Raw genomic sequence first — 12,422 nt, 5'->3', positions numbered from 1 at the left:
TCTTCCTCTTCATCATCCTCTGAACCTGCACTGTGAATTAACCCTCTCTCTGTGAATGGAGGGCATGGTTGTTCCTCCTTTAACCCGGCAGCAGAGGGCGTAAGAGAGCTCAGTCCACCTGTCACACACATGCTCTAAAATCACACACCTGAGCGCCATCATGGCACCGTTGTTTGGTCCAGTGTAAGAAACAGTGAGTGTGACGACGAGCCTTCATGCCTTCTGTTTAAAAAGACAACACATCCTCATAAACCAGGTAAATCTATTAATCTAAATATCGGAAGGTCATGACCATGACAACAAGTAGACATTAAACAAGTTTAATGGAGAGTTGAACAGAAATGACAGAAAAGGTTTCGTCCTCACGCTTCTCTTCACGCTCGTCGCTCCAGATAACAGAAGTTGTGAACACAGCGACATTGTTTCCCCCAATATATATGTATATATATATATATATATATACATAATATTTGTTTACATAACAAACAATAAACCATGAATTAATGAGCCTGATTAAAGAATCAACATTTCCACGTTTATTGAACGTTGTGTTGCTATGGTTACATCTTTCCAAACAAAACATAATAAATGATAGAAATATAAACTGTTAAAACAGGTTTAACTAACATTTCAGTCCTGAAATAAGTAATGAAGCAAGAAACAATTTCATCTAAAAAAACAGAATATAAATCATGAAACTAAAACAACAATAAACAAATGTAGATTTAAGTTCAAACTGAAAGAGTTTGTTTATTCAGAACTACATGAAAAGAAAAATTTGAATAAAAACATCCTGTTCAGCTGTTTGCTGACGATCGTCTTCACTGATCTCTGATCAGCTGATCACAGCTCGTCTTCCTTCGTCACTGAAAGGAAATGACATCATCAGTCAGAGGAGGGTTCATTGGTTACTTCCTGTGAATGTGTCACTGTTTTTATTCCAAACACAGAACTTCATTCAAATTTAAATGGTTTTATTTAAATCTCTGAGACTGAGGAAGAGTTCGCTGTCGATGTTCAGTCTAAACAGAAACATTAAACCAAACATTTTATAAGAAACATTAAACTTCGACTTGACACCACATTTCACCTCCCAGTGCAACATGACTCCATCATCATCGTCTCTAACCCCATGACATCATCATCATCCTCTCTAACCCCATGACATCATCATCATCGTTGTCTCTGACCCCATGACATCATCATCATCGTCTCTGACCGAATGACATCATCATCATGGTCTCTGACCCCATGACATTATCATCATCATCGTTGTCTCTGACCTCATGACATCATTATCATCGTCTCTAACCCCATAACATCATCATCATCGTCTCTGACCGAATGACATCATCATCATCGTTGTCTCTGACCCCATGACATCATCATCATCGTCTCTGACCCCATGACATTATCATCATCATCGTTGTCTCTGACCTCATGACATCATTATCATCGTCTCTAACCCCATAACATCATCATCATCGTCTCTGACCGAATGACATCATCATCATCGTCTCTGACCCCATGACATCATCATGATCATCGTCTCTGACCCTCAAATTTGTGTTTTGTTGAAAAGACGTTCAGACTGAATGGTGCTCACTGACTGATTTTACTGGTCGTTTGTTTGTTTGTTGTTGTTTGTTGATGATGTAGGGTCGATGTTACCTTTCTTGATGATGATGTCATCAATGGACTCGACCAGGTGAATGGCTCCAACAGCTGAAGCTTCTCCCTTGGAGTTGGTGGCGTGACACTCATACGATCCTTCTTCCTCTTTGGTCAGAGGGGAGATCTGAAATACAAACATGCTGCTTGTTCCAATACACAACTGTAGTCATGACATCACTTCCTGTCACCAAAGATTGAATAAATGTTTGTTCTAGATGTTTTATATCCTTCAGTTCAGTATCTCTGTGATCAGCACAGCTACGTTTCTGTAGCTGCTCCTCTCAACACCCGGTCAGGATGCCACAGGTAAATAGCTCCTGACTCCGCCCCCTGCAGGAGCATCTCCACCTGGTAGCCTGACTTCAGCTAACCGATGTTAATACTGACATTGGAGAGCGTTTGTACCCTCCTGCATCAAGAAAGCATTGTCTGCTAACTCTAACTCTAACCTGTCTGCTGTGTCTTAACGACTACAGTCCTGATAGAACACATAGATACTGCATAATGTATTATGTGACATTCTACAGACAGAGTGACATCACAGGACTAACCAGGACCCAGCCGGTCACTTCATGTTTCTCTGGTCCTCCTCTTGTCTGAATCGCCAGGTTGTCCCTGTCTCCAGGAAGAAGCTCCATCCTCTTTCTTCCACCAAGGACCTGAAGGAAGACACCTTCATCATCACCATCACCTTCATCATCATCATCATCACCATCATCATCATCATCATCATCATCACCATCATCATCACCATCATCATCATCACCACCATCATCATCATCACCACCATCCTCATCATCATCACCATCATCATCACCATCACCATCCTCTCCCGCAACAGTATTTTCTTTATATATTTTATGAAAACACTGTTTGCTTTGTGTCTCAGGAAATATTGACTCATGTATATCAGTGGTTGTGTTTATGAATCCTCGTGGAGATCATCGTTCTGTTTCTGTAGTTAAATGTTTCTCTTCTTCTCAGGTCGATTTCCACTTTTATGTTTTCAGTCTCTTATTGTTTCTGACGATGAGTCAGCTCAGACTGATTATTTACATTTATATCATAATATTTATACTTATTTAATATTTAAGGTGAAGCTGGCAAACACAGTAACACTTTAAAAACTCCTACATTTCTATTTAAAGCAAAGGCTGCTCAGCACCTGAGACAGACAGACAAACTCACCTTCTTCCAGGTGAGGACAGGTGTGGGCACGCCCACTGCCTCACAGCTCAGGTACACCTGAGAGCCACTCACGTTGTAGACCTCACCTGGAGGAGTGACGATGATCGGAGCTGCAAACAGACGGACAGACAGGTGAAGACAGACAGATAGAAGACAGGTCACTGCCAGTTAATGTAATGATAACTGAGCTGAGGTTTGGTTGGAGAGAAGTTTCCCCTTCAGGCTCTGAGAGGATGAAACTCTAACAGGATGAAACTCGAGTTGGACTCTAACAGGATGAAACAGGTCACAGGAATCCGTCAGAGACAGAAAATCCTCGGTGACCTCAGAGGAATTCAGTTTGCTCTGAGCGCTCAGTGAGGGTTTTCATGTAGAAAGGAATTCAGTGTTTTCAGAGGGATGAAGGTGGATTATCATCACTCACTGTCTGTTACTGTCAGAGGTTCAGGCAGCGACACGTTCAGCTTCATCTCAACCACATAAACACATTCATACCATATTCAGTCGTTACTGATCTGAGAGCTGTGATTCTGATTAATTGTCTGATTGGTCCGATTAATTAATAAATACTGAAAATAAAACTATTATCTGCTGTTGATTCAGTTTGAATGTTTGTACCAATCTGACTGATGTGGTCTCTGATCAGTCGTTTGTGGATTCAACTAAACTTTTTTCTTTAGTTTAACATTTATTCAAATATTAAGGATGAACATTAATACGGTTAGTATTAAAATAAAATAATGAAGGCGTAATAAATATTATTGGCTTTGCTTGGGGGGGATGTTAGCCTAGCTTAGCACAAAGACTGGAATTGGGGGTGGGTTGTTAGCCTAGCTTAGCACAAAGATTGGAAACGGGGGGTAATTTCAGCCTAGCTTAGCACAAAGACTGGACACAGGGGGAGATGTTAGCCAAGCTTAGCACAAAGACTTGAAACGGGGGAAATGTTAGTCAAGTTTAGCACAAAGATTGGGAAAAGGGGGTGTGTTAGCCTAGCTTAGCACAAAGACTGGAAACAGAGAGGAAATGTTCACCTAGCTTAGCACAGAGACTGAAAATGGGGGATATGTTAGCCTAGCTTAGCATAAAGACTGGAAACAGAGGGGAAATGTTAGCCAAGCTTAGCACAAAGACTTGAAACGGGGGAAATGTTAGTCAAGTTTAGCACAAAGATTGGGAAAAGGGGGTGTGTTAGCCTAGCTTAGCACAAAGACTGGAAACAGAGAGGAAATGTTCACCTAGCTTAGCACAGAGACTGAAAATGGGGGATATGTTAGCCTAGCTTAGCATAAAGACTGGAAACAGAGGGGAAATGTTAGCCTAACTTAGCACAAAGACTGGAAACAGAGGGAAAATGTTGCCGTAGCTCCATCTAAAGACAGACTCAGTTCTCTGTTGTTTAAGAGATGTGACAGTTCAGACTGAAGACAACAGAATATTAATAATCTTAATCTCAACGATAATAATATGTTGAATATCTCAGACTCACCTGTACGTCAGACTCACCTGTGGCACAGCGGCCCTTGTTCTGGATGTTGATGGGGTCTCTGCCCTCAGACTCGGCTGTCAGGCTGGCGCTCTTCAGTGCACAGCCACTCCGGTACGTCACCCCATCGGTTCCGCAGACTTCATAGTTGCTCTTACAGGCGCAGACTCCCAGCTTGTTCTTCTTGTCCTCGTCCCTTTTGACGCACTCCAGTCCGGAGCCGCAGCGGCGAGCTGCGGCGCGGCGCCCACCGCACAGCTCTCCCTCCGCAGCCGCGCACACCGAGCAGCAACCGCAGGAATCCAGCAGAGAGCCGGCAGGGCAGCCCTCCCCCGGGAGAGGAGCACACTGAGCTGGGTCACAGGGTCCACAGCCCAGACCTGCTGGGACCCGGGCCGATAACACCGGGAGGACCGAGAGGACCGACAGAACCGGAACCAGAACCAGAAAGACTGTGGAGGACTTCATGATGGCCTGATGGAGATCAGCTGGTCTGAACTGTGTCCCAGTCTAAACAAACTGAGATCTGATCTGCAGACTGAGAGTGTTTAAAGCTGCTGACCCCGCCTCTGAGACCGAGACCTGATCCCAGAGCTGCCGTCAGTGTAGGCGGGTCAACACTAGAACATGTCAGACTTCTGGATGAGGATTTGTTTTATCACTACTGTATTATAATGTTTTATATTGTGTTATCACATTATAATGTAGCACTTTTCACAGTGATCCATTTTGACTCTTGAAATGAACCTTCAAACATTTCAGAAACGTTGTGGGAAAGTTTTACAGTTTGTGAGCGTCGGCTGGTCGGTGGGAAACTAATAAACAGGAAATACTTCAGAGTCAGAGGTCACGTTTATTCTTCCTGTTATTGTTCACAGCTTAGTTCTCACACAATGAAACAGGAATTCACTGATGGATCAGTTAAATGTAGAAAACTGAATGTACAGACACAAACACATGTTTTAGTCATTACTGGTGAACAGATCAGTCACAGATCAATCACAGATCAATCACAGATCAATCACCGGATCAATCACAGATCAATCACCGGATCAATACAACATTTCTCCTGATTAACATCATCATCAGCTGAACACAAGACGCTTCCTGGAACATGTCCTGTTCAGAACTGTGTGTACTACTTGCAGTACTGTGTGTACTACTTGCAGTACTTGGAGACGAGTGCTGACAGCAGGTCTCTGTACGGAGTCTCTGATCTCTGAGTTTTCAGTTTGAGGATTTTGTGGATGGCAGGAGAACGAAGGAGGAGGTTGTGACTGAATCCCACCAGACTGGAGGAAAACCAGTACAGAGCCATAGACTGGGGGAAGAGACAGACTGGGGTTAGAGATCCAGAACTGCTGCAGGTTCTGGTGATTAGACTGTTTAAAGACCAGCAGCATGAACACATGAAGTCATGGAAACAACTTGTATCAATACATTTAAAAAAGAGAGCAACAGTCAGTCCTGGAGGAACCTGAGGATCAGTCGGGTCAATCGATTAATCAACAGATCGATTAATTGACAGAGAGAAAATGATCAGGTGACTAAACATTGCTTTGTATTGTCAGCTCGTCAGACGGGTCAGTGGATGATCGTTGTTCTGCTGAAACTCTGAGCTGCAGCTCTGATGTCGGACCAATGGAACGTGTCTGAATGTGTCTTTAATCTGATGAGCGACAGGAATGTGAAGAACTCAACGATTCATCAGGTCAACAGATCTGAACATGAAACCTGCACGAGTCTGAACCTGAACCTGAACCTGAACCTGAACCTGAAGTCGCTCAGGAACCTCCAGACTGAACTAACCAGCTGCTCTGATCCGATCAATGATGGACTTGGACTCACAGACGGGACCGAAGCAGCGATGGGAACCATCAACACGGAGAACACTCTGATGGAGTTCGTCACAAACCTCTGAACACGAGACGGGTTGGTTCTCTGCAGAGAAAACACCTGAAGAAGAAGAGAAGAGTGTCACCTGGATGACATCATCAAGTCGGGTCAACACACACCTGCTGAACAGACTGACCTCTACGACGAGGAGGTTGGTGAGTCCCAGACAGACAGGTAGGATCCACGTGGAGTCCGGTAAGGTGAGGTCAGGGAACCACAAAACGCCCCCTGCTTCCAGATTGGACTGCAGTGCTGCAGAGAACAGAACTTACTGTTAGTCCTGGTCCAGGACTGGTCCTGGACTGATCCAGACTCAGTGTAAGCTTACCGGACTGGTCTAGACTCAGGTTTCTGAGGGCCAGAGAGAGGCTGATCCACAGCGGCAGCTGAACCCAGACGAGCACAGACGCTTTGAAGGGGTGACAGTTGTCTCTGACGTAGAGCTGAGAGACGATCCGACGCAGATTCTTCTGGAATTGAAACCTGAACAGAACCAACAGACAGAACATCACGTTCCTGTTGTTCCCCACCTGAAGGCTGGTTCTGAGAACTGAACTCTTCAGAACCAGAGTCAGACCACTCAAACTTTAACACACACACACACACTGACACATACTAACACACACACTCACTCACACACACACTAACACACACACACACACACACACACACACACACACACACACAGATACACAATAAGACACACACACACACACACACACACACACACACACACACACACACACACACACTAACACACACTAACACATACACACACACTAACACACACACACAGATACACACTAACACACACACACACACACACAAACACTAATACACACAGATACACACTAACACACACACACACACACTAACATACACACAGAAAAACACTAACACACACACACACACACACACACACACACACACACACACAGACACATACTAACACACACACTCACTCACACACACACTAACACACACACACACACACACACACTAACACACAGATACACAATAAGACACACACACACACACACACACACACACACACACTAACACATACACACACACTAACACACACACACACACAGATACACACTAACACACACACACTAACACACACACACACACACACACACACACACAAACACTAATACACACAGATACACACTAACACACACACACACACACTAAAACACACACACACAGATACACACTAACACACACACACACACACACACACACACACACACACACACACACACACTAACATACACACAGAAAAACACTAACACACACACACACACACACACACAAACACACACACACAAACACACGCACACACACACACACCTCCTACCGGCTCTGTGTGTCCGTCCAGCCTCTCTCCGTCGCTCGGACAGACACTTCGTATCGAAGCCTCTTCACCAGCTGGTTGATCTCAACCTGCAGCGCCTCCACCTGCAAAGCACCTGCACGTTACTATGGTTACCAGGATGGACAACAGGCTACTGTAAACTGTAACTTTATATGAGGAGGAGGAGGAGGAGGTAGAAGAGAGGAGGAGGAAGAGGAGGAGGTAGTAGAGAGGAGGAAGAGGAGGAGGAGGAGGAGGAGGAGGTAGAAGAGAAGGAAGGGGAGGAGGATGAGGAGGTAGAGGAGGTAGAAGAGAGGAGGAGGAGGAGGAGGAAGAAGAGAGGAAGAAGAGAGGAGGAGGAGGAGGTAGAAGAGGAGGATGAGGAGGATGAGAAGGTAGAAGAGGTAGAAGAGAGGAGGAGGAGGTAGAAGAGGAGGTAGAAGAGAGGAGGATGAGGAGGTAGAAGAGGAGGATGAGGAGGATGAGAAGGTAGAGGAGGTAGAAGAGAGGAGGAGGAGGAGGAGGAGGTAGAAGAGGAGGATGAGGAGGATGACAAGGTAGAAGAGGTAGAAGAGAGGAGGAGGAGGTAGAAGAGGAGGTAGAAGAGAGGAGGATGAGGAGGATGAGGAGGATGAGGAGGTAGAAGAGAGGAGGAGGAGGAGGAGGAGGAGGTAGAAGAGGAGGTAGAAGAGAGGAGGAGTTGATGTCATATTTCAGGTGTCGGAGGACAGAGCATTCAGTTCTGGTTCTGATCAACAGCAACACGTTGGTCCGTCTCTGAATACTGTCGGACTTCCTGTCCTCAGCTCATTGGTTCCTGTTAAAGATGTAGATCTACAGTTTGAGCTTCAGGTAATCTCCAACCAGCTGCTCACTGAAGTTTCTATCACACAGGAGGGAACAGTCACTTTGCTGCGGACTATTTTCAGCGGCAGATGAATCCACATGTGGTGAACTAGTGAGTGTTAGAAAACACAGAGGTTCACCAGAGATGTGTTGGGATCAATAAATAATAATTCATATATATTTGCTCCTCGTGTTTGCAGTGTTGCTGGTTTTCATGATTCTACGTACAAATGTTTAAAACAATAATCTGTCCAACAGAATAGTTTGTTTGTGTTAAAAGGCTCCTTTAATATTGCTGATCTTTATTTATGTCTAAAAATTGATGTTTGCAGACGACACGACTTTGTTCTTTCACATTCAAACTTCAATCCATCGTTTTAGGATGCTCATGTTTCTTTCACTGTCGATGTGAAATCTTTGAATATTATAGAAGAAAATCGTCCTCTGAGGATTTTTTGTCTAAAATCACAATTGAATCTGTTGAAGGTGTCAACAACAAGATTTTGGGGAATTCTGTTTGATTGAATGAACAAAGTGACACATCAAAAAATCTGTTGGTATAATAATGAGAGTTCATCATCTTTGCTCTTTATTACAGTTTAATTTTTCCTGTAGCTCTATAAACTGTTGCTCCTTCAGAAAGTCTCACATCTCATCTGCTTAACATTTATGACATCAATATTTCTCAAATGTGCTTTTATTTATAAGATTTATTCAAGGGAAGGAGATATTCTTACTTTAAATTCACAGGTCCATTCTCACTCAACTCGTCAGTCTTCATCTTCATCCTCCTCATGAAGACGTCAACTTTAGATTTGATTTAAAACAAATCATCAAGCTGCTGTTTTAAAGTCTTGTTCTGTTGTGTTCATCATTTATTTGTATCACACAAACATCAGTCACATTTTCTGTTATTAGTTTCAGACTGTCGTTGTTGTTACTCTTGATATTTTGTCATTATTAGTCCACCATGTTTTTATGTATTCATATTAATTTCCAGAGGCTAATTATGTGTTTACTATCGGTTGTATTGTCTTAATGTTGAATGAGCTCTTTGTGTTTTCTGCCTCCTGCTCTGAACAGTGTTTACTCTCCTTCTGATTTGTGCAAATAAAATAAAGTTAATTAAAACATTTAAAATTAAGTTTGAATGTTTCGTGTCATTCAGCGTATTAAAATTATGTATGATTATGATTTCATCTTAAATTATGTTCACTGGGTTTATTCATCATCTCCATCAGGATTAATATAGTGTAGTGCAGTACGCCCCCTGCTGGTCACAGCCCTACATTAAATGAAATCCTTTTAAATGTCTCATGTTGTTTTCAAAAGACATCATTATTAGAATGATGTGAATCACTGTGCAACACTGAACCTTCATCATATCAACACGTTTGTTTTTAATGAAGGTTTCCATCAGCTGACGTTCAGTGATGTCAGTGATGTCATTGGTCCGTCAGCTCACTGACTCAGTCTTATTTGAAAATATTAAACTGGTAAAGACTTTTTATAAACCGCCAATCAAATTAGAGTTGCACAAAAAGGGGCGGGGACAAGATGCAAGGGAAAGTACCTGGAAGAGCAGCTTTCATCTCTCGACTAATCAATCAGTTAATTGATCATCAGACCAGGTAAAGTTTTGTGTCTGGTTAACCCTTTCCTCCCTCTCATGTCTCACCTTAGCGATGATGACCATCTGGTAGGTGGCGAGCGGCAGCGTGATGAGTGTCCGGACGCAGAGCGTCGACATGACGATGCTCAGCCACCACGGCAGCCCGCTCACCTGTTGAACGCTCACCAGGAAGTGCTCACACAGGTGAACCGGGGCAGAGTCCGACAGGCTGCTGTACCATCCAGCCTCTCCTGCACTACCACCACCCCCTGAGAGCCTCCTCACACCTGATGATGTCCACGGACCTGATGGTGTCCACGGACCTGATGATTTCCACGGACCTGATGATGTCCACGGACATGATGGTGTCCACGGACCTGATGATTTCCACGGACCTGACGGTACCCTGACACCTGATGGTGTCCTCAGACCTGACCTGGTCGAACAATCTGACAGCGTCCTGACAGGTAACGTGTGACAGCAGACAGCAGACAGTCCAGCAGACGGAGGTGCAGAGCAGGTGTGACCAGGTAAAGGTGACTTCCTGTTGAACACAGCAGGACAGATTCTTTGTACAGGAAGCTGCAGGATGCCAAACCTCAGCGATGACCCCACAGTCAACATGGTGACCCTCTGAAACATGAGGAGACAACAAGGTTAGAGACCAGTTCATGATCCTGAAACTGATCAGAAACTAAAGACAAGACTGGACCAGCACAGACCAACAAAAACCAGCACAGAGCAGTAAAGACCAGCACAGACCAACAAGACCAGCACAGACCAGCAAAGACCAGCACAGACCAACAAAGACCAGCACAGACCAACAAAGACCAGCACAGACCAACAACACTTCAACATGTGTCATTGTGTGGTGATCAGACCAACAGGCTTCACTAAGCGTTTTTATACTGGACAGCAACCCGCCAATTTGGCTTTCCTTTTTGCAGCTAGGTCCGCAACCTGCCACCTCCATTGCTATGTAAATCCAAGTCATCGATGTGCCAGTGTCCTGCCAGAAAACGACTGCTTGCCAAAAAAACACTCCCCAATGGGAACGCCCATGGGGTTGGGAATGGGGTAAGGGTTGGGGTTAGGGTTAGTTGTTAGGTAGTTAGTCGTTTTTTGGCAAGCAGTCGTTTTCTGGCACAACACCGGCAATTGCGTGAGATGGGCGTAGGTGTCGATGACGTGCACTGTTGTGCGACCCACAACCGGGAGTTTATAAGCAGGAAACAGCTGATCACAGCAGTCAGTTCATCACTTCATCCGCGGACGTCAAGATGAGCAACTGGAAAGCCGCTGAGATCCAGGAGATGCTAACCATCACAGCCGAGAGAACTGTCAATAACCAGATCACTCGTCACTGTACACGCCCAACTTCGTGCTTCACGTCACGTCACATGTTTACGCATACCCCAGTGGCGGCTTTTTTATTATTACACCTCCGTTTCACATAGACAAGGCGGCAGATTGCAGCCGTTACCTGGCTGCAAATGTGGCGCATTTTCTAACTAAAAGGGGCTACTGTGACGTTCCAAACACACCTGTGCACCTTCTTTCTTTACGACTCACCTGTCAGGTTGTAAAAAGTGCTGATACAGAATCAATCAGTTCAACTAAAGTGTTGTTGTTTGTCGACTGTTTATCTCACACGTGACGTGTTGATGTTAATATTCTGTTCACGTGTTAGATGTTTCTGTTCATTAAATATATTCATGAAAAATAAACAACAAACAAGAAAACATGTCATTTATTGATCAGAGCAGCGGAGGTTCTGGGAGGTTCCGGAGGCAGCGGACCGTCCTCCCGCTGCCGACACTGGGTGAACCTGAGGACGAGACGCCGCCGGGTGTCTCCGGACTGAATCATGAGTCCACAGCTGAGAACAAAACCTGAACATACCTGTGTGACGTCAGCCGTCAGGTGACGTGTACCCGGGTCTCTGCTGTACCAACAGTATCAGAACAAATGATCAGAACTCAGATGTTCCTCTTCATTCTTTCACCTTCATTCTTCCATCCACGGGCAGCACTGCGTCCCACAGATATGACGTCGCACTGTTTACCACCGCGTGTCGGGCAAATTTGACGTCAGAGATGCCGTAGAGAAAAGAAAACTTGTCACTAAAGCAACAACAACAACAACAACAACAACAACAATAATAATAATAAATAAATAGAGAAAATAAAAACCTCGTTCAAGTTTCAGAGAAAATAATCAGCTGACAGACGAAGATTTATCGGAAATACACGACCGTACCTTCACAATAAAAGAATATTCTGTGTCGATATTCAGTTTAAATGATACTAAACGTAAAAATCCTTTTCATCAAATGTGTTTATACCTGTCTTAATATTAAG

General features: G+C 44.2%; 2 protein-coding genes across 3 annotated transcripts; both read right to left on the bottom strand.

Annotated features, from left to right (window-relative positions):
* Positions 1-521: 521 nt before the first annotated feature.
* igfbp7 (insulin-like growth factor binding protein 7) lies at positions 522-4,887 on the bottom strand. Its single transcript, XM_084353208.1, has 5 exons — positions 4,369-4,887; positions 2,863-2,972; positions 2,226-2,333; positions 1,672-1,798; positions 522-866 (listed from the first exon to the last, which is right to left on the bottom strand). Exons 1-5 carry the CDS (start codon positions 4,814-4,816, stop codon positions 844-846), a joined length of 816 nt encoding a protein of 271 aa, XP_084209334.1. The 5' UTR covers positions 4,817-4,887; the 3' UTR covers positions 522-843.
* A 294-nt stretch (positions 4,888-5,181) lies between these two features.
* Positions 5,182-12,111, bottom strand: cox18 (cytochrome c oxidase assembly factor COX18). 2 transcript variants are annotated; one of them, XM_084353207.1, is made up of 8 exons: positions 11,965-12,111; positions 10,458-10,695; positions 10,129-10,385; positions 7,608-7,708; positions 6,573-6,727; positions 6,381-6,496; positions 6,197-6,304; positions 5,182-5,669 (listed from the first exon to the last, which is right to left on the bottom strand). In XM_084353207.1, the coding sequence occupies exons 2-8, from the start codon at positions 10,684-10,686 to the stop codon at positions 5,508-5,510; spliced, it is 1,128 nt and encodes a 375-aa protein (XP_084209333.1). In that variant the 5' UTR covers positions 10,687-10,695; positions 11,965-12,111; the 3' UTR covers positions 5,182-5,507. The 2 variants fall into 2 exon arrangements, with proteins under 2 accessions (XP_084209333.1, XP_084209332.1); XM_084353206.1 differs by having other exon boundaries at positions 10,129-10,695.
* Positions 12,112-12,422: the final 311 nt, after the last annotated feature.

Source organism: Pagrus pagrus (assembly GCF_965226575.1).
Source record: "Pagrus pagrus genome assembly, chromosome: 5".
NCBI classification, from domain to species: Eukaryota; Metazoa; Chordata; class Actinopteri; order Spariformes; family Sparidae; genus Pagrus; species Pagrus pagrus.
The sequence above is the reverse complement of the archived record's forward strand: the minus strand, read 5'-3'. Positions and strand labels throughout refer to the sequence as shown.